Source organism: Pygoscelis adeliae, unplaced genomic scaffold (genome assembly GCF_000699105.1).
Source record: "Pygoscelis adeliae isolate BGI_AS28 unplaced genomic scaffold, ASM69910v1 Scaffold182, whole genome shotgun sequence".
In the NCBI taxonomy this organism is placed as follows: domain Eukaryota; kingdom Metazoa; phylum Chordata; class Aves; order Sphenisciformes; family Spheniscidae; genus Pygoscelis; species Pygoscelis adeliae.
Window position 1 is genome coordinate 1,133,043 of NW_008824669.1, and position 23,247 is coordinate 1,156,289.

Here is a 23,247-nt window from a genome sequence, read left to right on the forward strand (position 1 = left end):
GGAAAGAGAAAAATGCGTCTTTGGGAGCTGTTTATTAAAAATGGCAAAAGTTTGGTGCACTACAGAGGTCTGGAGCACTGGAGGTGGCCAGGAGAAGACGGCAGTAGCAGAGGGTTGGAGACCCACACACTGACATGAGGGTTGTGACTCCCGTGGAGAAGTAGTTTACCAGGTCTTCATCGCTCCCCAAGCATATGGTTGTCAAAATGAATGTGTCTCTCTCTCAGTCTATCTAGGCTGAGAAAATCTGCTGAAAAAGTAGTAGATGATGCAAAGAGGAAGGAAGGTCCTGTAGCAAGTTGCAATCTCTAACTTTGCCTCTGAGAATCAAGGTGTGGAGAGAACCCAAGAAGCTGTGTTGTATCCATTTCTGGCAAAGAAGTAGATCTCCTGCAGAGCCTCTCTAGCATTTTGCCCAGGCTTTTGCGCGGGTTAAGGACAGCTGTTCGAATGAGCCCTTCTGATTATTTCAAATCCGCACCAGGTCCTCTACGAAGTCACAGTTGTGACTGGAGACATCGAAAGCGGTGGTACCGACGCCAGTCTTTTCATGACTGTCTTTGGATCCAACGGGAACACTGAGGAGATGCAGCTGGAAAAAAATGGAGACAGGTACAGTAACTTTGTCATTTTTGTTGGTTAGAAGTGGAGTGATAAGAGATTCTGGTGTCAAGCCAAGAAGCACTTGGGGCTTTGATCATGCTCCTACTGAAACACAAAGATAAACTCCCATTGACTTTATAGATTCAAAACTGGGCCCCCTGTAAGTGTTATTATAAGGTATTTAGCAGAGTGGAGGAAAGGAGAGCACTGTGTAGCTAGGGGAATCATCTTCTGTCATTTGCAGAAGTTTTGTTTGACCTGTTCCTCATGGCTTTAGAGATGAGCATTGAGAACAAAAATATGAATTTTGAAGTCTTGCATCAGCTCCAAGAGGAACTGTTGACATTGCATGAAACCACAGGTGTAATTTCTGCAAAATGCATTTTTTGTGGAAAAATATGTAATTTAATTTAAACATTATTTAATGGGAATGCATGAGTAACTGCATAATGAAAGAAAGACAAACCAACATGTACAAACCTGCCTTGGGAAATGCCTGTGATGGGAAGGTGCTGACTCTCCTCCGTCTGCTCCTCCCATTTGCTTTGCTGGCCAGATGTCAGCCAGTTTGGTCCAGAAGCCGCATAAGGGATGCAAGGGCCTGAGCCGGTAAGCTGAGGGCCCTGTTGAGAAGTGGGCTTCTTAGCTTGGGCTCTGTGCCGCGCTAATGTAACCGCATGGTTTTGGAACTGGAGCTGGCTTGTCTGCAGCTGGCACAAAAGGGACACACAATGACATCTGTCTGCCCAGATGTGGCCTTATGGTGCAGAGAGATGGAAATGGGCCATGAGCTGCGCGGAGTGCTGCACTGCATGCTCTGCTTTTACTAAGAAGGTGAAATCTCATGTTTTCTTCAGCAGAGACAGCTAACAAACACTGTAATCCTAGTCTGACGCCAGCACTTCCGTAAGCCAAAAAACCCCACATGCCACTGATCCATTTCCTCAAGCTTTCCTGTTCCTTTCTAGCACCTCCCTCAGTACTGAAAGCTTTGGCAAGAATGAATGTGGCACTAACCAGCTTTTAGAGATGGGTTTCATCAGCCTTAAATTTAATTAATTGGCTACCTCTGATCTTATTCAATAAAACATCTACAGAGCATCAGGAGGGCTGGAGCATTTGGCCATGCAGTTCAAGCTCAGCTTGCTGAGGTGATGCTGGATTCTTCCCCAGACTCCTGGCGATGCAGTTCCTCCACCGCAGCTTTGCGTATCATGTGTGGGCTGGATAATTGAAGATAAGGCTCCCTGCATAGAGGTGTTTGCTCAGGGGATGTTTTACTTGCAGCTGTCATAGCAGAGTGGGTGTCTGGGCAAGCGTGTTCAGCTAGGATTGAAACCTTCATGTGTTTAGTTAGTAACAAGCATGAGCCTTGTTTGCTCTGAAAAAAAAATGCAGCAGAGGTGTTGCTGACTAAACTCTCCACGAGAAACACTGCTGAGTCACGCAGAAAGACGTAGCTCTTGGCCCTGCTCCCCACCACAGAGAGACATCCAACGTGCAGGGCAATGCACCTGGGTTACCACTGTGTCTGGCTATCGGTGACATCCTCCTTCCAAGACCCCAGGCAATCCCAAACTGATCTGTCTTCCACTATTTTAAGCCCAACGTTCAATTCTAGTAGGTGGGAAAATGGACCACGACTGTTTGTATTTAAAAGTAAAGCAAAATTCATATCATAGTACATCAACCAAAGGGACCAAGACATCTCCAACCCCTCAAGAGAGGGACTGCAGTTTCGCTCCAGCTGGCTGGGCAAGTGATATCCCTAAACTATGTGGCCTATAAAAAAACATCGCATTTGTCTAACCTCTGCTGTAAGGATATGAAAACGCAATAAAGGAAGGCCACACAGTTTGTATGTTACTAGTTGCTTGGGTTGTCTTCTGCCAGCAGAAGATCTGCAAAAGGCGATGAAAACTCATTGGGGCTGTATAAAGAAGAAGGACATGTAAACCACAACTATTAATATGTTAATATCCCCAGGATGCTGTGCTATTCTTTGGGGATACTGGCACAGCTCTGCTAGCTGGAGGCGCTCTGTACCACACCTCCAACCCTACAGAGCTCTCGTCATCTCATTAGCACCCTCTGCAGAGGACATGGCGTGTCCCCAAATACAAATACTGCCTGTTTCCACACCACTCCCACCAGTCTTCATCCAGCTGTTAACAACACAGGCTTCCCCGGCTCTTGTTTCGCACGGAAATCTCGCCAGCCTTTGCGCCAGCAGTGAGGGTTGGGTGAGAGCCACTGCAACCAAATGGTAAAAGGCACTTCATCTTATTGGGGCCATCCAGTGCCGATTCACTCACAGCAGCTTAGTGCATTACGAAGAACCATCTGTCTAACCTGCCGCAGGTTTAAGGCAATTTTAGCTACATTACTGTTATTGCCAAGACCTCTGGGCAATAGAAATATTTATAAGTGCAGCCATGGGTAGGAAAGCTTAATGAAATCCCTTAGATAAATGCTTCAGTGTCCTGGAAAAGGAATAGCGGCAGAAGGGTACTTCTTCCCTTCTCAATTTTTTTCAGGCTTATGTTCATGTTCATATAAATTAGGGATAGAAAAAAGAGCTCTTGGGTCACCCAGTTTGTCACTTCAGCAATTGTTTCCCTCCAGTACAATGACTTCTTGGAAGTAGCAGGTATCAGTTTACAAACTGTAAACAGGGCATTTACCGAAGATAAATAATGGTTTATTTTGCTAACAGACTGTTTAGCTTAGAGTTGCTCAGCCTGGAAAGGAACAGAGTGAGAGATTTCTATGAAGCTTTGTAGGTAATAGTGATTGTAATGAAAACTGATCATAGGATCATGGGATAATTCAGGCTGGAAGGGTCACACCTTTTTCTTAAATAGAAGTGGAAATCAATCCAGTCCAGGCACAAAAGCACATTCTCTTTCTCACCGTGAGACAGGCTGTCTTGGTATCTGGTACCACAGAAAGACAAATAACAAGAGAGGGGAGTTTTTCAAAGAGCAGACATAGCCCTTAATAACTAGAAATGGACTGGGACCAAAACGCCCTATCCAAATGCCTCTGGGAGTGCAGGGAAAGCAATGCCTGGATGAAAACTGAGAGGCTGGAGCCAATCGCTATTGCTAACATCTGCAGCTATGCGGGCTCAGATAATGGTGTGAGGATAATCACATTCATGCTGCAGGGTGTAATCTGAGCAGAGGTTGCTAAAGAAATGTTTTTTTCTCCATATCCTGGCACTGCACAGCTGTAGGAGGCTGAGTACATTGCCAGGAACAAGATATCATCATTATGGATTGCCTGTATTATGGCAGTGCCCACAGTTTGCAGAGCTCTCTCCAAACGTCTCAGCAAACTCGGGTAACTCGCTCACAAGGAGAAGTTTGCACAAAGGAGGAACCTCAAGAGCAGAGTGGTCCCGGTAGACCCCCTGAATTTGGCTGCCCTTCTACTTAGCAAGGGTTGGATTTCCATCTCCAAGCCCACAGCAGGTCTGCCAGAGTATTTTGGGGGGGGCAAACCTAGAAGATACACTTGCTCTAACAGAGTAATATTGAGCCTGCGGCAGCACTTTCACTGGAGCAAGGCTTTTTTCCGAGCATCATTGATGCTAAGAGGGAGGTAAGGTAGCAGCAGTCCTAGCCAGTGTAATATCTTCTCCAAGAAGCATATGTTAGCTCTTTTTCCCTTTTTCCTGCTTTCTGCTGATTGCTATGGATGAGCAGTTCCTACACATCCTTGTGCCTATATACAGCAGCCAAGCATAGGTTAAGATCTTTCATGCAATGTTACACAGACCCACCCTGGTTCTTACCAAAGACAAATCCAAACTCCCCAAATTCAGGAGGGCAGCGCGGGACAGTCAGTTTGGGCTCCTCTCTAACGCAGGTTGCCTGTGCTTACTAAACTTAGGCGTTGGGCTCCGACTTGCAATCAGGTTGCCGTATTTAGCCGGGCTGCAGCAACTGTCTATCACCGCAGCAAATGCAAAGTTATGTGCTGCCTAAGAAAGAAGATTAAGCAAAATTGCTTTGCCTCCTAGCTGGGATGGGCTAAGGGCAGGCACGTGGGCAGATGCCAGGAGGAAGGCGATGTGCAGAAACCCGACTGTGAGTCTCTATTGTTCTGGTTACAAACAGAGTGACAATGTACGCTACAGGCTGCCTGGAACGACTCCAGGTGCCTCGTATGGGCTTGATTTTCCAGGGGAGGAGGAATCCCTGTCAAATCTGCAGTGAGGTGTCTTGCCAAAAACACAGTAGCTAGTGATTGCAGGACAGAAAAGCTCGAGTCCAATAAAGTGCATTCATAAACTTTTAATTTGAGGCTGTTGGCAAGGTGCGAGTTGCAGCATGGACAGGGGATCAAGACACAATGATGCTGTAAAGCAGCGGGAAACCTCCTCGATCTTTCAATCCCTCCAGGTTTGAGCGAGGCCAAGAGGACAGTTTCATTATGGAGATTGCCGATATCGCACCCCTCCGGAAGATGAGGGTCCGGACGGATGGGAAGGGGACTCGCCCACACTGGTTCCTGGAAAGGGTAATGCACTTCACATCGCGTGTCTCTCCGCAACCTGCTTGTGCTGAAGCCTCTCAGCCCTGAGAAAGAGAAGAAAGGCAGCGAGTGACTCGCTTTCATTCATTTCCATTTTTCCATTTGGTTTCTCATGGTTTTTTTCCTGCAGGAATTGAGTCAAAAAAGAAGAGAGCAAGGGCAAAAGCTGTGCTGTAAAGCTTTACCACAGTCTCCGCTGTTAGATCTTGCTCTCCCTCCCTGCAAAAGAGCCTTGGCTTGCCACCAGGGCACCTGCAATACTTTCTGGTCCCCGGGATGCACCCTCAGCTCCTGCAGACCCCTGCCATGCCCTGACCCCATGGGAGAGTGGATCACCCTCTGCCAGGCAGGGACAGCTAGCGTGGGCCTGGGCTGAGTGGGACATTTCCAAATCATCCATCCTTTCAGGTGAAGCATCTCATCTCTCCCCTTCCCTTCTTCCACCAGCATGCAGGCAGATTTCTTTCTTTTCTTCTTCATACAAGTAAGGTGTGCTTTTCTTCTTGCATTTTGAATACAGCATGCAAAACGGCTCCCACTGCTTCTGTCGACTGTATTTTTCCCTGGTGTCCTATCTCGCAAAAAAGGACAGTGCTTGCCTTTATATTTTCTACCAAACCACCAGCCTCATGTAAACGTCACTTATGTTTGGGCAGGAAAAAGTAGTTTGCTTGTTATGGGTCCCTATAATTATATTTCTAAGATAGAGAAGGAGTGATGTGCTGATTCCACACCATCAGATGTCATTAAGGGAGGAACACGTCTCTGCCATGTTTATTTAGCATGCTTTTTCTGGAGTAGATATCCTGCTGGATTTCTGTATCTTGACTTTTTAATGAGAATAGGTTAAGACTCAATAGCTTAACCCATGGCCAGAAAGAACAGTGCAGGATTTTGGGGGGGGGGGCCTTTATCCTTTTTGACTAGTCTGAAGCTGTCCTTCATTTTCCCCTAAACACTGGTCCTAGGCGGCCACCAGTTTCCAGTGAAGTGAACTGCTCTTCACCTCCATTAGCATGGTCTAAAAAGCATTTCTGTGGTGCAGTACCTTTTTGTACTTGAGCATTGTCACTGCTAAGTTTTTTCTCAGCAATTCTTGTGCAGCTTTCCAAAGCATTAGACCTCCAGCATATATCTTCTGAATATACGCCACAGACAGGCAATTTTTCTCTCTGTGCCTAAGGAATAACTCAATCTGCTTTCTGATTTGATTCAGTTATCTTGGTCAAACTCCCTTTGCCAGTTCCCCGATACCTTCCCGAGTTTTATAAATCATATTCATATAAAATGAAATCAAATAAAGCTTATTCATCCAGGGACATTCCAGATCTTGCAGTTGTGAATTAGCAATAGCTCAAAGGCATCTTTAGTGGCAGGTAGCACCTCCACATGTTCCTGTTGCCAGCTCTGTCCAGTCGTCCAGCCTGCTGGACTGTCCCACCCAAAGCAAGGCTTTCCCAGAGACGTAGGCAAAAAGGACTCTCATGTGGACCCATCCGACGGGATTACGGCCCTCTTACAGCCCTACAGAGGCAACAGGCAGACCATGCATGCAACTCTTCGAGACCAGGATTTTAGAAGCTTTTAAAAATTGTACCCATAGTTTCTATTTTTCTTAGAGAAGAAGAGCGTGGAGGACCTTCTAGCTCCAGTGATACGTAGAGAACTTTATTTATTAGTTTTCTTTCCCACCTTCCCTGCAAGGGAAAAACAGCATTTGCATTCCCAGGCAGAGAGTGAGGACAGGAGTGCTCTGGAAGAGGGGAGGAAGGATTTGTGTTCTCTGATTTGTATTCCAGCCTTGAAAACTTATGTAGCCTGGTGTGACATGAAAACTGATCTGAGCCCATTTCCATTTCTGTCAGAAGTGCATATTAAAACTGCATAATGAAATACTTGTGGGGGTAGTGCTAAACTCTCAGACAGATGGTTCACAGTTAGTGCTAACTAGCACAGTGAAATGAGAAGCTAGATTAAGCCATCAATCCCATAAATAACCATTTGTTGCTCCATTTATCTACAGGATATTCTCAGTTTTCTTGTTCTATTAAAATAACAATAAATGATCTTTTTAATTCTCTTTGGTCTTTTTGTAAAATGTTGCTGGTCATAATTTATACTGCTTTTAGTTTACCAGAAATAGAAGTGCATAAATACCAATTATAATGCATGAATTATCAATGATGTTGTACACAGCCAAAAGATTCAATTTACAAGCAGGGAAGTAGTCTTTTTTTTTTCTTTCTGTCTAGATAAAATGCATCGAAATTTCATTCAGAATCTCAGCAAAATAGTGAACTTGGTGCCAAAGATTCAAACTGCACCAAAAGTGGCAATAAGATTTAAACACTGATACTTAATCCTCTAGAGGGAACAAAATTTGATTAGTGATGTGTTGGGCCAGAATGAATAGTATTGATTATTGCTATGCACAGAAAAACATACCAAAAACTCTGTAAAGCTGAGCAACACTTTCTGATCTCGCCACTGCTGGGAGAGACACAGAGTTTGGCTATTTTCCTCTGACCTAATGCTGAATCTCATGTTCTTCCATGTCAAGCTACCAGGACACTGCTCCATGTTTCTGAAAAATCAGAGAATAGAATCATAGAATCACAGAATGGTTTGGGTTGGAAGGGACCTCTCAAGGCCATCTAGTCCAACCCCCCTGCCATGAGCAGGGACATCTTCAACTAGATCAGGTCGCTCAGAGCCCCGTCCAACCTGACCTGGAATGTTTCCAGGGATGGGGCATCCACCACCTCTCTGGGCAACCTGGGCCAGTGCCTCACCACCCTCAGTGTAAAAAATCTGTGACTTCTAATTAGGAAACTTACCTAAATGCATGCTGTGGAAACCTCCTCCTGGGATAGCCTGTTCCTCAGTCCACATGATGATTTCACCTGCTGCCCAGTGTCTTAGATATGAAGTTGAAAAGCTAGAAATAAGAAGGGATGAGAGCTCTCTGAGTGAAATGGCAGGAATTGTAAGACGCTTGAATTTTGCAGAGTTGCTTCCCTCAGAATTTTAATGTTACTTTGTGCTGTCAAAGCCAGGCAGATAAGAAGCTGTCTTAATGAAGCACTAATTGCATTGCATTCAAACGTCACAAATAATCCTGAATGTGGGACTTGGTTCTTTATTCACTTCTTTTTCCTTTATATAAAGGAGATTAAGAGAATTTGAGACAATTCATTATAGCTGAAGCTGACTGTTGTTCTTTGCAACAGAGCAAAGGCTTTTTGTTTTACAGTCAGAGGACCCTGTTTTTAAGCGAAGACAAATGACTTGCAACAGAACCACAAAAACGTGCGGTTGAGTCTTTAAAGATGAAATCCAGGACCTCTGTATTCTGGTGTTAGTGGGGTGTGAGCCCCTGCGGAGCATGTTTTACACTGCAGCTGGGAGAAGGCTGGGTTGAGGTAAATCAAATGATCAGACACGTCAAACCTTTCTGTTACAGCACACAGTGCACAATTAATTTCAAGTTGCTGGTTTAAAGTTCCTGTCAGCTACGATGTTTGCTCAGCTACAAAGCAAATTATCAACATTTTATTCATATGTACCGTTCCCACTTCCTTTTCATTTCTATAGGTGTTCTACCGCCCAGTTAAAACCTATGCATAATTAGTGATAACGTTTGAGCTTAAAAGCACGGAGGATGTCCGCAGCAAGTTCTAGGTATCCTAAAAAATAGTTTAGATGCAATGTAAAGCAGCAGTCTCATTGCCAAGCGGTAGCTAATTTTTCTGAGAGGAACAGAGAGAAAATAAAAATAGCCTCAGCTCGGCTCCCTGAGATGACTTTCTTGACCCTCATGATCCAAACCAAAATCCTGCATCATCCTGTATGTGTGCAACAACCACAAACATCTCCTTGGAGGATGGGATTCATTTTGTGCTATCTAGGTCATGTTTAGCTTTCACCTCTTCTACCAAACTATTTAGGCCTCCTCTGTAGTCAGCAGAGCGAGAGATCTGAGAGAGGGAGAGATGCCTTGAATGGCAGTTTACCTGCCCCCAGCTTGGGTGGGATGCGTTGCTTCCCTGGTGATACCCAGCCCTGACCACGGACCACAGGGAGGGCCAACACGATGTGCTTGGGCTGGATGCCCGATGTTTAGGCAGTTCACGCTAGGTAAGGTAGGCAACGTACCCAGGTTGTGACTGAGCAATCAGAGTGCCAGAGGTTTCCTGCTGCCTCCATGTCCCTTGCTGTGATCTCCCCTGAGCAAATGAAGCTCGTAAAATGAATCTCTTGCTCCTGTCTGCTCCTATCTGGAGCACCATCCCAGAAGGAGATAGCAGAGGCTGCTCGCTCTGTCTGTGCTAACTGCTTACATGAAGCTGCACAGGGATGAAATCACCCACCCTGGGTGAGGGGCTGGGGATGGAAAGAGAGGGCATTTTGCTCCGGTGCTTTTAGGAGCCAGACAGTTTTTCCCAGACAGCATCTGGAGCGTTGGGCATGGGCTGGTTATTTGTGAGAGGTCTGATCTCTCTGTCTGCGAGTGCACTCCAGCTGGCAACTCTAATCTGCTTCTAACCCCCGCTGCTTTCCTGACATTTCCCTGCAAGCTTTGCTCAGGACATTTTGCTACTAACAGTGTCGCTGTCATGTCCGAGCAGGGCAGAGGTAGAGCTGGCTGAACCTTTTCCAGCAAAGTGTTTATGCACCAAGGGGGGGGGGGGGGGTTTTTGAGATTATTCATGATTCAAATTTGTGAATTTAAGCCAGAGAAAAGTTTCTAGGTTGGACTCCTAAGAGGATGTAGACATCATTCACACATCCTTGAGAGAGGAGACTTCCTTCTGGTCTGTACCCCAGCAGAGAGGGCACCAGCTGGGGTGGTGGAGACCTGATTTCTGCTTGGTTCAAAGCAAGGGTTTGATTCAACATGTCTTGACTCACAGAGCAATTTTCTGACCACAAAGTAATAGTGTCACTGGCTGTGAATAAGCAGCTTTTTAGAAAAGTGGGACAGCCTCAACAGCCCAAAAATGTCCTGTACCTCTGGGATGAAGGTGCTGTGTTACAGATCCCTGTTTAGCATCAGGCAGAAAGAAAACCCCAGATGAGTGTCCTACCCAAGGAACAGTACAATGCACAAATAGCACAGCTACTGCTTCAGACTCGGTGTAGCTACTGGCCTCTTTAAAATCATTTCTTATAACCTGGAGCAATGTTCTTTTGAACTGCTAAAGGCTCCGGCAAAGCTTGGTTGGGGTCAACAGAAGTGCATGGACTGGGACACATGAGTTTGAGGACAGAATTTGAGCACATTTTATCTCAAGATAAGTTTTATAAGTTTCTTAGACTGATATATGAGAGTGCAGCGGAAGGTCACTAAGATAGTCAAGGGGCTGAAGCATATGGCATACTAGGAAAGGCTAAGGTAAATGGAGTTTTTAAGCCTTGAGAAGAAAAGGCTAAGGGGGAATCTAATTGCAGTCTTCTGCTGCTTAAAGGGAGGTTAGAGAGACCATCGATCCAGTCTCTTCTCAGAGGTGAACAGTGAAAGGGAATGGGGCAATGGACACAAGTTGCAACAAGGAAAATCCTGATCGGATATAAGGAAAAAATATCTTCCCAATGAGAGTGATGCAGCCCTAGGATGGAGGGAATCTCCACCCTTGAAGATTTTCAAAACTCAGTTGGACATGGCCTTGCAGTTAGGCCTGCTTGGAGCAGGAGGTGGGACTAGACACCTCCAGGTGTCCCTTTTAATTTAACATTTTCCATGACTCCATGATTTGTTTCTTCCTAATATCATGTCACACTTCTCTGACGCATCTGGGCTCATGTTTCCACGGCCTTTGCAGAGATGCGCCTTGCAAGACACTGTTCCTTGATGCACTCCTTCACTTGGGTATGGTCTCTGTTTCTGTTAGATGGTAACAAAAATGGTAATTTGCAGCCCTGCCTCCTCCCTTCCCTCCAACTCCCCCATTTAGTGGGAATTTACTGCTAGGTTTTTGCTGTAGGCGTGTGTCATGCCTTTCTCCCAGTAAACTGGTGGTCCACTGAGCCCACATTCAACAGGACACATAAAGGTGGGTATTTTATTAGGTGTTTGTCGGAGTAACTCACTGGCTTGTTCTAAATAGGTTCCTATTCTGTTCTTATCACCACAGCATCTGAGCTCCTTCCCGTGACACATTAGACAGTGTGACTAATATCTGTTGCATACTGTTTGTTCTGTCACCTTTTCCCAGAGGGAGAAGAGTGTGAAGCATTAAGTTTTGCTGGCCTAATTTTATCTTGTGCATTGCTTTAACTTGCTTGGGGTCGGTTTGCATATCTCTACAATGATTGCTGTGTGTTTGCACAGAGGAGGCAGGCAAAAGAAAGATACTGTGTACTTCAAGGAGAGGTAGTGAGTTTTTCAATAACTCTCTGTTACTTCTTCTTTAGACTTAATTCCATACTGGCTTCCAGGAAAGGTCTGACTCTCTTAGAGATGAGCTTTGTCCGTAACTTATGTCAGAGGAGAAAATTTCTTCCTATTCTTTACCCCATGCATGAAAAGGTCCAATATTATGAAGACCATTTCTCAGGACAAGTCACCACAGCAAATATTGTCCATAGCAGAGAGCTCCGTTCGGCCCAGAAGAGCTCAGTACAGGTTTGAAGCTATGACTGAGCTCCACCCATGTCCTACCCCACTGCACTTTATAGGTTTGATCTTCGCCCTCGTTCAAATGGTAGCTGAAGTTTAGCTGAAGTTTTTTCCCTTATTTTGGCTCTTCACAGATCGTCCTGAAGAACCTGACTAATCAAGAAGTGGCCACATTTACCTATGGTGAATGGTTGTCAAAGCTGAAAAATGCCAAGGGAAGTCTTGTGTGTGAGATGCCAGCTGTGATAAATGATGAGCAGATGATGGAGGACACGACATACACTCTTCAGGTTAAAACCAGTGATATTGGAGGCAAGTCCATGGTGGATATTTTATGACTTTTCTAGTATGAAGTTTGATTTTGTTTAATTTGAAATTAGATTTTAAAAAGCATAATTTAGCCCTACTATGCTGGAACACCTCCATTTTGGCTGGCTGTTCATCACGACTGTTATGCTGTGGGGTTCATCCTGATCTGAGCCCTGGGCATAAAATATTTAGACACAAAGCCTAGATTTGACTGCTCGCCGCTTCCTCTGAAGACACCTTAACAAAGCTATTGCCAGACCATGTTGCAATGGTCAGGAGCCCCCTTTTTTGGTTTTGGTCAGGTCAGGTCCATCCACGTAGGATGGAAAAAAGGCTACGGTCAAAGCTGGTGGGCTCCAGGTTTTCAGTCAGCACTTTCGACTTTGGCCAAAGAGAGGAGCAATAATTCACCCTCCTTTTCAAAGTGTTTTGAGAACATTTATCTCAGGCCGTGAAAAACCATCCCTAAATGCACACCAGATAGAAGAGGTGGAACAGAGTATAAAGAAAGCTGCAGATCTTCAAAAGCCAAGAAATGGGATTTCTATGGCATTTCCTGGGATCACTGCCTCTTTTCATGAGAACTTCTGTCAGGCTGCTGAATGAAAGCTGCAACCACATACAAGCTGCCTCGTGCCAAAATGGGGCAAGTTTGACGTTATCTTGCAGACACCTTGTTTGAAAGATTGACCCTCAAAGGGGATTCTGCCACACCAGTGCACATAATCACCTCCTGATCTCTACCTCTCTTTCTTTTTTCTTTTTTTTTTTTTTTTTCTGGATTTACCAGTGGTAATTTATGCAGCTTGTGAGGTTTGATCTGAGAATATCAAAATCCCCCTGGCAGAGTGTCTTCGTGCCACCTCACCATTTTTTATTTATCTGCTCTGTCTGCTGCTTGTCTGAAAAACATGTAGTGAAATATAAAAAACAAAAGAGAGAGAGGAAGATTTGTTTATGTATCTGGCAATCCATCTAGTATAATGATAGATCTTTCTGTGACCTTTTTGTGAAATCCAGCCCTAACTCACAAAGGCGATGGAAATAGAAGCTGGAGGAGAATAGAAGACGACAGCAACAGCAGACAGATCTGCCCTTCCTATTGAACGAAGGATGACGGGTATTAATGATAAAACTTTTTATTTCATTATGAACAGCGACAACCAGTAGGAAAGAGCAGATTACAGAGAGGTTTCAGAGAGTCTGTTTATGATTAGATCGCACAGCGCACTGACATAATGCTGAACTTTATCCAGCTTATCTAAAGAGGGTACAAGTCATGAACTATCTCCCCTCTTTGATCGTTATGTATTCCACAATTACTCCTGGTTGGACCAATTCAGGAAGAAAGACATTTTATCCTTGATGGTTAGCTTAAACATGTTATATCATCTCCTGCCACACTGACATTGTCTAGGGACGGCAATGCTCCACAATGAATAGAATCAGACGTGTTTATTTCTAGGTATAAAGTTTTTCTCTGCAATAGCTTTCAACTTTCCAGTGCATCAGAGGCACACTGAAAAAAAAAGAAAATTCAGCTCACCTATTTGTCACTCTCCAAAAAATTACACTTCTGGTCTTAGTTCCTTCTAGTCTAGACTGTCTCTGGTCAATTCACCTGGGAGAGGAGTCTTAATCAGTGGTCTGGATCATCCTCTGGAGGGTCTCTGTCACTCTCTCTTCATCAGATTCAGACAGAGCCAGCACAATTAAGTTAGGCTAGATGGTTAAAGTTAGGGAAAACGAATCCCACAGAAAATGTCCTGCAGCGAACAAGAAAGCATCAGCCATTTCCTCCCCACCATACACACATATTTAACAAGAGTCCTGTTTTATTTTTTCCCCAAAGAAACCTTTGAGTTACAGTTTGGCTTTCCAGAAGTCATTCAGTTGGATGATCATGTAACATACAGAGTTTGCATCAGGGAAAGGTCAAACCTCCTCTCTTTCAAAGGTCAAATCCGTAGGCCATCAGAAGTACCTCAGAAGGCAGCTCTCAGAGTACACACAGATAAGGGGAAAAGAGGTTATTACGACAAACACGTCCCAAGTCAGATGGGGAAACTTTGGTTAAAACCAACATCTTGTTTTACTTTTGATCTTATAAGAGAAGTAACTCACGAGCCCATTTTCTTCAAGGTATGACCCACAGACACAGCTGCAGTAGAGCCGGATCACCTGATGGCTCTTTCTGTGGCATAAAAATGTCCTCGCCTGTTAATTTTGATTTACGTAGACTTTCTGTATTCTATATGCAGGCATCGTATACATGGTAATGCAATAAAGATGGAGAAAGAATAAATACTGCTTTCTCATTTTCCAAGCATTAATGAAGCAGGAGGTTTTTATCTCTGCTGTTATAAGATTAATTAGTATGTTGTCAGCTCAGCTACAGCCTACAAATTACATAATTTAAGGCAGTTGGTGTCATTTCCTAGTGCCTTATCCAAGTCTCTGTTAAGTCAAAAGAAGGACATTCAGAAGGCTGGCTTCAGAAGGCTGTGACTCAGGCCCACAGTTTGTTTAAAAATGATGCAGCTGCTCAATAAGAATCATAAAATCATAGACATTTTGGTTGGAAAGAGCTTCTGGAGGTTATTTCATCCATCTTCCTGCTCAAAGGACTATTGCCAGCACTAGGTCAGATCAGCCAAGGCTCTGCCCAGCCAGGTGTTTTGACACCTCCAGGGATGGTGATACAACCTCCACCTCCCCAGGCACCTGATCCAGATCTGTACCATTTTCCTAAGAAATTTTTTTTTTTCCTGATGCCCAACCTGAACCTCCCCAGCAATTTGTGGCTCCCTGGGGCATGGTCTGACAACTCCACAGCACATGACCCTGTCATCGTTATCACTTTCCCTCCATGTGATCACAGGGCCCCTTGTTCACCTGCCCCAGCTCATCTCCCTTGGCCTTTCTTCACGGTCATGTGCCCCAGCTCCTGTCTATCTTGGCAACCATCTGCTGAGCCTTCCTGAGTGTCTTGACATGACCCAGGGATTCAAACTGGCAGCATGGTCTAAGTGTGGGCTTCTCAGTGCTGAGCAAAGGAGATGAGATCTTCCCTTCAGCTGCTGGCCATGATCCTCCTGATGTAGCCCAATATGCAGTTTGCATTGAAAACTGAGAACTTGCTGTTAGCTCAGATTCAACCTGAATATGAATGTTACTGCTATAATCCCTGGGTCTTCTTCAACTCCCCAGCACGTACATGTGCAGGGTTTATTCCACCCCAGACGCAGAACTTTGCATTTCTCCTTGCTGAACTTCATGGGATTTCTGCTTGCCCAGACCTCGAGTTTCTTAAGGTCCACCTGGGTTGAAATTCTGCCCTTCAGCATGTCAGTCACTCCCCCAAATTTAATGTTATCCAGAAATCTGCTCAGGATGCACTCTGTCATTTTTTAGGGTGTCGATGACAAAGTTCAGTGCTGCAGACCCATGAACTATTGCACTCTTTGCCAGTTAAGGCCTGTGCAACCACAGTACCTTCATCTCTTCATTTATCAAATTTGTTACAGTTCCTAAATGTGCCTGACAGTTTCCTGGAATTAACAACCACAACAAAAATATCAGAGAGAGACCCAAATAGGTGAAATGTACATTGATTCAGCGATTCCTGTTCTTTTCTTTCCCATCTCCTGCTAATTGCTTGTGAGGGAAATGTCACGGCATGAGGCTTCTTCCTGCGGGGAAGGTTTTGCTAAGAAACAGTTGGTTCTGTGCTTTTTGAGACCTTGCATTAATTGGGAGCCTGCTCCTTGTAAGGAAATGGACTTTAGTTTGCTTTGTTCCTCACCTCAGCAAGCTTTAGGGTCATAAAAGGTACTGCCAGATAAACTGCCTGAATCCCTGATGCTTTCTCTTCCTTCTTAAGTCCTTCCCAGGGAACTGCTGAAAATTAGCCCTCATTTAACATAGGCAATTTTTCAAGTGGACACCAAATGTTGCTTTGCCTTTTCTCTGTATGACTCTTTTTCTCCTCTTTTTTTCCTTCTTTTAACGTCTTTTTCAGCCCTCCTTATAGAAGAGTTGTGATTTCTTCCTAATTTCTGTATTCAAATAATTATCCTGAAGAAGTGGTAGCTTTTTCGGAAGGTTTTCTGTCCCCCCGACTTTGTCCCTGCATTGTGTTGTGAATGGAGCTGTGGGAAATGCTGTCGGTGTGGTCCAAAGTGGATTTACGATCCTCTTGTGTAAGAAATGGCTTGGCAGGCAGTTAGAGTTTTCAAAGCTGGGCTATCTAACCGAGGGCAGCAGATGCTGACTTTCTTTGTAAGACAGATTTGGGTTTGATGATCTCATTTTCATTTTCCACAATTCAAGGGCTTTGGTTCTGACACAGCAATGAATGTCTGCCCACACGGAATCAAATTTCTTTCTATGAATCTGCTTTTTTATTATGGCATAAAAAAAAAAAAAGCAATAATTTTGGTCAAATTATAAATAGTGCCAGGTAAAATTGTTGTAACACCTTCAGCTAAAATGTTTGTAAGGGCACTGCAGGTGATGGTTTGGCCTTAAGCTCTCCAAAAGTCAGGCAAATTTCTGCAGCAAAATATGGGCAGTCATGGGCATATGAAATTCAATATCAGGTAATAAAGATCATCTTAGAAATTACTCTTTTCCTAACATATACATAAGAAGAGGTGGGAGTTGCTGGGGCAAATTGTTGTACAAGAAACTAGGACTTTTTCTGTTAATGCAACATGGCAATATTTTGAGAAACAGGATGATAGAAAGAAGACTTATGGGAGGGAGAAATGAGCCACAAGATGCCATAGTGGTTTGGTTGATGATCTGCACTTTTCTTTCAAATCCCTGTGCCGGACAACACAGGGAGAGCAGCACGAGACAGACCCCAGCTAAAGTGTCCTGGGTACCACAGGACAGCTTGGGGGAGGTTGTGGGACTGCAGAAGGAGACCATGGTGTGGAAAAGAAGACTGTGGCCCAGTGGGAAGCCCAGGACAATGTGTACTAATACTTTGACTGTAGCTAGAAAAGTTAAAGTATGTTCTTTAATGCTCTTCCATAGATTGCTGGATGTTGCTGGGTAAGTCACGTTGCTTCCCAAATGGGAATGACGACACTGACATCCTCTGCAAAGCGACGCGATGCACAGTGCTCCATCCGGAGCAGATACTCTTGCTTCCTTTTAGTACTGCTATCACCACGGTCACCATACCTCGAATGCAAGGGCAAAGCGTTCCAGCTGTATTTGGGGGATGGACTGGAAGGGCTGGCTTGTTAGCTACCATGGGGTGTCCTCTTTGCAGGACCCTGCACAATTTCACTGAAATTTGTTGGCTGTGCCCAGAGAAACCTGATCATCACTGCAGCCTCTTCCAGCCTGCCTTTGCTGCCTCCATTTCCATGCGATTGGAGGCTGGGTGTCAGCCCTACGCGGCAGGCTAGCTTGTGACGATGTGCCTTGCTCTCTCCCTCCAGGAGCAGGCACTGACGCCAACGTGTCCTTAATCCTGTTTGGGGAGAATGGGGACAGCGGGACCCTGGCTCTGAAGGAGTCCAACAAGTCTAACAAGTTTGAGAGGAACCAGATGGACAAATTCAACTTCTCGGACATGCTGAGCCTGGGAGATCTCTGCAAAGTGCGGATCTGGCACGACAACAAAGGTCAGGGCAGTGACTTGGGGGGGGTGGGAGAGGTCGGGACAATGTTGTCACTCGAGGAAACACATCATCCTCCGTGGACAGGCTGAGGGCACCGCTCCCAGCTCTGCTGCAGGGTGGGTAATCTCAAGGATTTTACCTGGATCCTGTGTCCCAGCTTGCCTGTCTAGACATATCCCCTTCATGCAGGAGACCGTCTCCCCACGTGCTGGTGTAGTATCTGCTCTAATGGGTCCCCAGCTTCAGTCAGAGCTTACAGCCACCACTGCAGCACAGATAATGACAGCTCCTCCAAAGCAAAGCCATCCAGCCTGTTATCCCAACACACCAGCTCTATTAATGCAATACCTTTTTCACCAGCTAGTATGGCACTTTCCTAGCAATTTAATGCTATCAGCCTGACACTGACACACGGGGTAATGCAGCCTGGCATAACATAGTGAGCTTTAGAAGATAGAAATAAAGATCTGTGTCTGTCTTTATTAAAATCACTATGTCAGACAGTGAGTGTGCAGTGCCCTGCTGTGAGGGATTCTGACGTTTCCCTGCTGCTGGACACACGAACTGCTTTCACAAACAGCAAAGCAGCACTGTTGTAGTCATTCGTATTCTTATTCAGGTACCAAGCAGCATCTTGTAACAAATGCATCACTCACACTGCTGTGATGATACCTCATCCCATCCCATCTTCATCTAAAAGAGATGATCTTGCACTAACAGTGACTTGCTCGCTAATGGCAGGCCCTTGCTGCAGCCCAAAGGTGAAGCTTGATGGTTCCCATAGACCCACCTGGGTCAGTATTAACAAGGGTGTTTGGGCAGTAGTATTTATCGAAGTCCTGGGAGGAATGGCAGCAGAACTACCCAGTCATTACCTCAGTGTACTGAGGCAGCTGGTTTATGGCTGGGCTGGGGTTATATGTCATTATGGCCATCACCTTCTTGACTTCTCCAAGTTGTGGCAGCTGGGGAAAGCTGCATCTCATGCAATATTAATAAAAGATGCTACCTCTGGATTGGACTCTCCCACCGTAAGTTTGTCTCTGTATTGTTATTTAAAAAAAAAAAAAAAAAAAGACAGAAATCTGTTGTGAAATATGGGAAGTGTGACCATCCACCTAATCTGGCTTTGTGATTGTTTATTCCCAGCCACTGCAAGCTTCAGGCTCATATTTATCACTCCCACAACAGAGGACAATTTAGTTGTTTAAGCTCTGTAACATCATGTTATATAGCTGGTGCTGAATGCAGTGAGGGAGACCATTTTACCTGATTTTAGTTGCCAAAACACTTATTCCTTGAATCTGCGGTTTAGATGCTGAAATGGAATGGGCTATCAAAATACCCACTGGAGTTTTAGCTCAGCAAACAGGCTTCTTTGCAGTTGCAAGGGTGGTTTGGATGTCCTTCGGAGAGCAGCAAGAAATCAACGTGGACTTGCAGATTTGTTTTCAAATATATGACCAGCTAAAATGTCTACAAAGAGAGCATTTTCCTTAAGAGGCATTGTGGCTCCCTGGTGATCGGCCATGCTAACAGAATGAAATACATCCACCAGATCAGAGCTGATCCTTAGGGCTCAGGCACGCGAACAGCCTGGGATGTAAGAAGATAAGAACTGCGTCAGACCGAGAGCCTGTCGAGCCCAGCAGCTGTTTCCAACAGCAGCATCATTGGGTGCCTGAGGAAGAGGAGGAACTGAGCGAGCACATGTAATCCTTCCCTAATCCTCTGCATCTTACTATGCACAGCTCAGACCATCTCCTGAACTGGATATAATTTTTGTCCATTAAGTAACTTTCAGTGAATTTTCTCATTCAAGTGCTTGTCCAGACTCCCCAGGAGACATTTAGCACCTACAGAACGCCGTGGCAATGAGACCCACGGGTCTGCACTCTGCTGCGTGATAAGCAAATCCTGTTAATCTAGGCAGTTTTACTGCCTTTTCCTTCACGAGTGATCACGCTTCACCTTCTCCCTGCCACTGATGATGTTGTTGGTACAGGTTGGAGAGTTACCACATTGCAGCTGAGATATGGTAATTGCTATCTGCATGCTCTTGGTTAGTGGCAAAGAGAAGTAACAGAGTTTAGCTTTAGGCTAAGCAGTAAATAGGCTCAATTCGTTTAAATTTGCTGTGGGCTAAGAGCACATACCCAGATAGCCACCACAAGTCAGCTAAAATAGTAAACCATGTGTCTAGAACCTGAACAAATACTTCATATTTATGAATATAAATACACATTGCAACCTCATATTCTCTTTCCTTATTTCCCTCATCACTGGTTTCTATTTATAAATAATAGTTGATAGGGCTTCTACCAGACCTGGCTGACTGCAGGGTTAAGCCTTGAGCAAACAACATGCTCAGGTTTTGTTCAGCAAAAATGTACTTGTTTTTCCCCCCAGAAAGAGGGACAACTGTAGTTTAAACCATAACATATGTTGTCTTCATTGTTCTTGCATTAGTCATGTGAAAGGCATATCCTATCTAAAACTTCACACAATGCAGCATGACAGTTTGTTGGGTGGGTAGAGTATTTATTACTGCTGGGATCCCAGGCTATAGCTATCCTTTGCATATATGCCTGTTCTCTCGATATAATTTATATAAATTGGCTGTGCCACTGGTTGGAAATTCCTGGCTCTCCTTTTTGGAAAGGAGTAGTGGGGTCAGGGGTAGAGGGTCGTGCATGTTTTTTGTCAGATGCTTGGGGGACTTTGGATATTAAACAAAAATGTGCTTCTATTTACCATTACTTTGAGGCATCAGATGTTGATCATTCTTTCCTTAGTTTTTTGGGTTTTTTTTTCTTTTTTGGACTAAAGGGTTCTTTGCCAATGGTCTGTGGAAGACTCAGCCTCACACTGGCCTACCCCATCGCTCCTCACATGCTGAAGACTTGGAACATGGATGATGTTCTTTTCCTAATTTTCTTAATAATCAGCCTTAATGGCAGCATCAGCCTGTTTTGACTCACATTAGGTGCCTTTAACACCTATGGGCTAGTTAAGGGAACTACTAACCATCACAAGGCTTCTTTTTCTTTCAAACATCACCTGGTCCCAGCAAGAAGTCAACCAACCTGTCCCTATTTCAGAATAAAAACCATTTAAATGGCTTGCCCAAAGTGATTACTTTGCCGTGAAGTCCACCTGAGCATCCGTTTCCACCAGCAAAGTTTTGCTGCGGTGGCTTTGCTCCCAGCTGACATCCCACTTTTGTTTATCCTTTCACTGAAATTTGACTGCAGTGGGGTGTTCAGAGTTGAAGAGGCAGTAATTGCAATGGCAAAGACTGTCAGAAGGTCTTTAAATTGCAAACACTGCGTTTGCCTCCTCTGGAAAAGCATGTCAGTTTTATGGTCCCACTTTAATGCTTTTAAATGACGTTTTCCCCACAAAAACTGCTGAGTGGCATCTCTGTATGAGATGTAAAGGAGGAATGAAGCCCCCATCTAATTCCTCTGACTTCAGTAAAATTGATTAGGGAGGAAGTTGGCATCTCATTTGAAAACAGGCAGTTTAGAGACTTCACAACTGTAATTTCAAGGAACTTGTTCCTGATTTTTTAGATGTTTAGAGCTCACCAGCGAGAGTCTGGTAACAATGAATTGCTGTGAATGAAATTTAGTTTTCAGTTTTGCTCCATGTCTTTTTATCTTGCCCCTGTTTATTTTCAGATACTGATGTTCAACCTAATATATTTAGACTCCCTGAGCAAATTTAATCGTTTCCAGACTCCCCATCTCCTGATCTCAGATAGGCACTATGTATTTTCTCATATCTCTGTTCATTTACTTCTACATTTATGCAAGATCAGTATCTGTAGGTCTGTAGAAATGCTGGCTTTCTAAATATAGGCCTTAATTTTTTCTCTGATTTCAGGACTAAATCACCATTCTGGAAGAATGGCTTAAAGTTTCTCAGTATCCCAGTAATGGAATTATTTACCTAGAAAAAGCTTTTTTTGCCTTTTTTTTGTTGCCTTTTTCTCCTTGCAACAAGAAGATATGGGAAATCTGGATTTAGCTCCCTCATCTGACTGAGTAAATTTGAACCCAGATGATAAGCAGTCTTTCTAAAGTCATTAATTTCAGATTCTTGATTATCTCAGTTGCCATCAGCCAAGGGGAGCCAGGAAGCATCTAATTATGGATGAACCAGACTTCTCTGTGTTATTATAGGAGCAAAGACAGAAGTAAATAACAAGGTTATGCAGCCCAATTTCTTCTGCCTCAACAGGGCCCTTCTCCCAATTACACCAACTGCTATGACATTCTCTAATTGAGTTTTAAATAGCCTAACTGCCCCAGTGACTCCTTTTGGGTGACTCTTCCAGTGGAGAAAGTATCTTACTCCCCTTTCTTGATCTGGACCCAAGTCAAAAACATTAGTATACCCTTGTTTTTCCTTTCCTTTCTCTGAAGGAACTACCTTTCTAAGGAGCAGTATCTTGGATCAGATCTGAAATTGCCCAGGCCTTGAACTCACAGCACACGGCTTTTCCAGAGATATGTTTCTACAATTCACGGACGCGATTCCAAGCCTTTTGGGCACTGGTAGACCATAAATTATTAAAAGAAACCTAAAGGTCTGCCTTTTTAGCCCTTTGTAAGGATTTGCTCAGCTATCAGTCTTGAGAAGCCCTCTTCTCAGTGCTTGACTGTCGCCTCATAAACTCTGTTGATCCATGGGGCAGATTTGTTGAGTAGTTTCTGCGTTAAATAAAAAGTGAGAGGAAGAGAAATAGCTGTGTAAAACTGCCCAAGGAGAGGAGGGTCCACCATCCCCCCTGTTTTGTTGATGGCTCAGTACAGAGGAGGACAACGTCAACGCCTGCATCTTTCTGGATGGATTGAAGTCAACACCTTAGACAAGGCACAAATGGGCATGCAAGGTGCAGACCTGTGTAGCATCCCAACAACCGTGCCTTGGCTGCATAGTCCTTCAGATGGCCCATATCTGGCCTCAGCCCCTCGGGAGACCCCACCACTGACCTGCAGAGCCCTCCTCACATGCCATGCACCTTCCTCTCTCTTCAATGGTAGGTTTTCCCCTTACGCTCAGCAGTCCTATCACAAAGATGTGCTACAGGCATTACAGAGCAAGCAGAAGACACTGCAAACATCTCAAAGTCCAGAGTTGACATAAAGTAGAAAAAAAAAAGATGTAAGCAAATAAATCAACAGACTTGGAGAGAAGACAAAGACTTCAGTATTGACCTTGCTCAGTCATTCATTTCTTCCCAATCCCCTGTAACTGCAGAACCCTTCACTACAGAGTGGAAAGAGCCCAAAAGGCCAGATATAGCTGTAGAATTATCAATTCTGTAAAAGCCTCTCTTTTCTACAAGCCTCCTGTCCTCCTCTTGGGCACAAGTTATCCTGCACCCTTGTTAAATGCTTTTGCATCAAGTATGCCTCAATAAAACACAAAATATGCTTCAATCACAAGAATATCATCTGAGAAACTGTTATATCTTCACTCTGAGATGTTAAGTGTTTTTGCACAGGAGTAGTTTATCTGTAAGAT

General features: G+C 44.4%; 1 protein-coding gene across 1 annotated transcript in view; it reads left to right on the top strand.

The window, feature by feature from the left end:
- LOXHD1 (lipoxygenase homology domains 1) overlaps positions 1 to 23,247 on the top strand; it is a 133,997-nt gene that overhangs the window by 98,594 nt on the left and 12,156 nt on the right. Inside the window, exons 33-36 of the mRNA XM_009322973.1 lie at positions 485 to 612; positions 5,013 to 5,130; positions 11,899 to 12,076; positions 17,530 to 17,715. Coding sequence (XP_009321248.1) covers positions 485 to 612; positions 5,013 to 5,130; positions 11,899 to 12,076; positions 17,530 to 17,715 — 610 coding nt within the window. The remainder of the gene's footprint in view (positions 1 to 484; positions 613 to 5,012; positions 5,131 to 11,898; positions 12,077 to 17,529; positions 17,716 to 23,247) is intronic.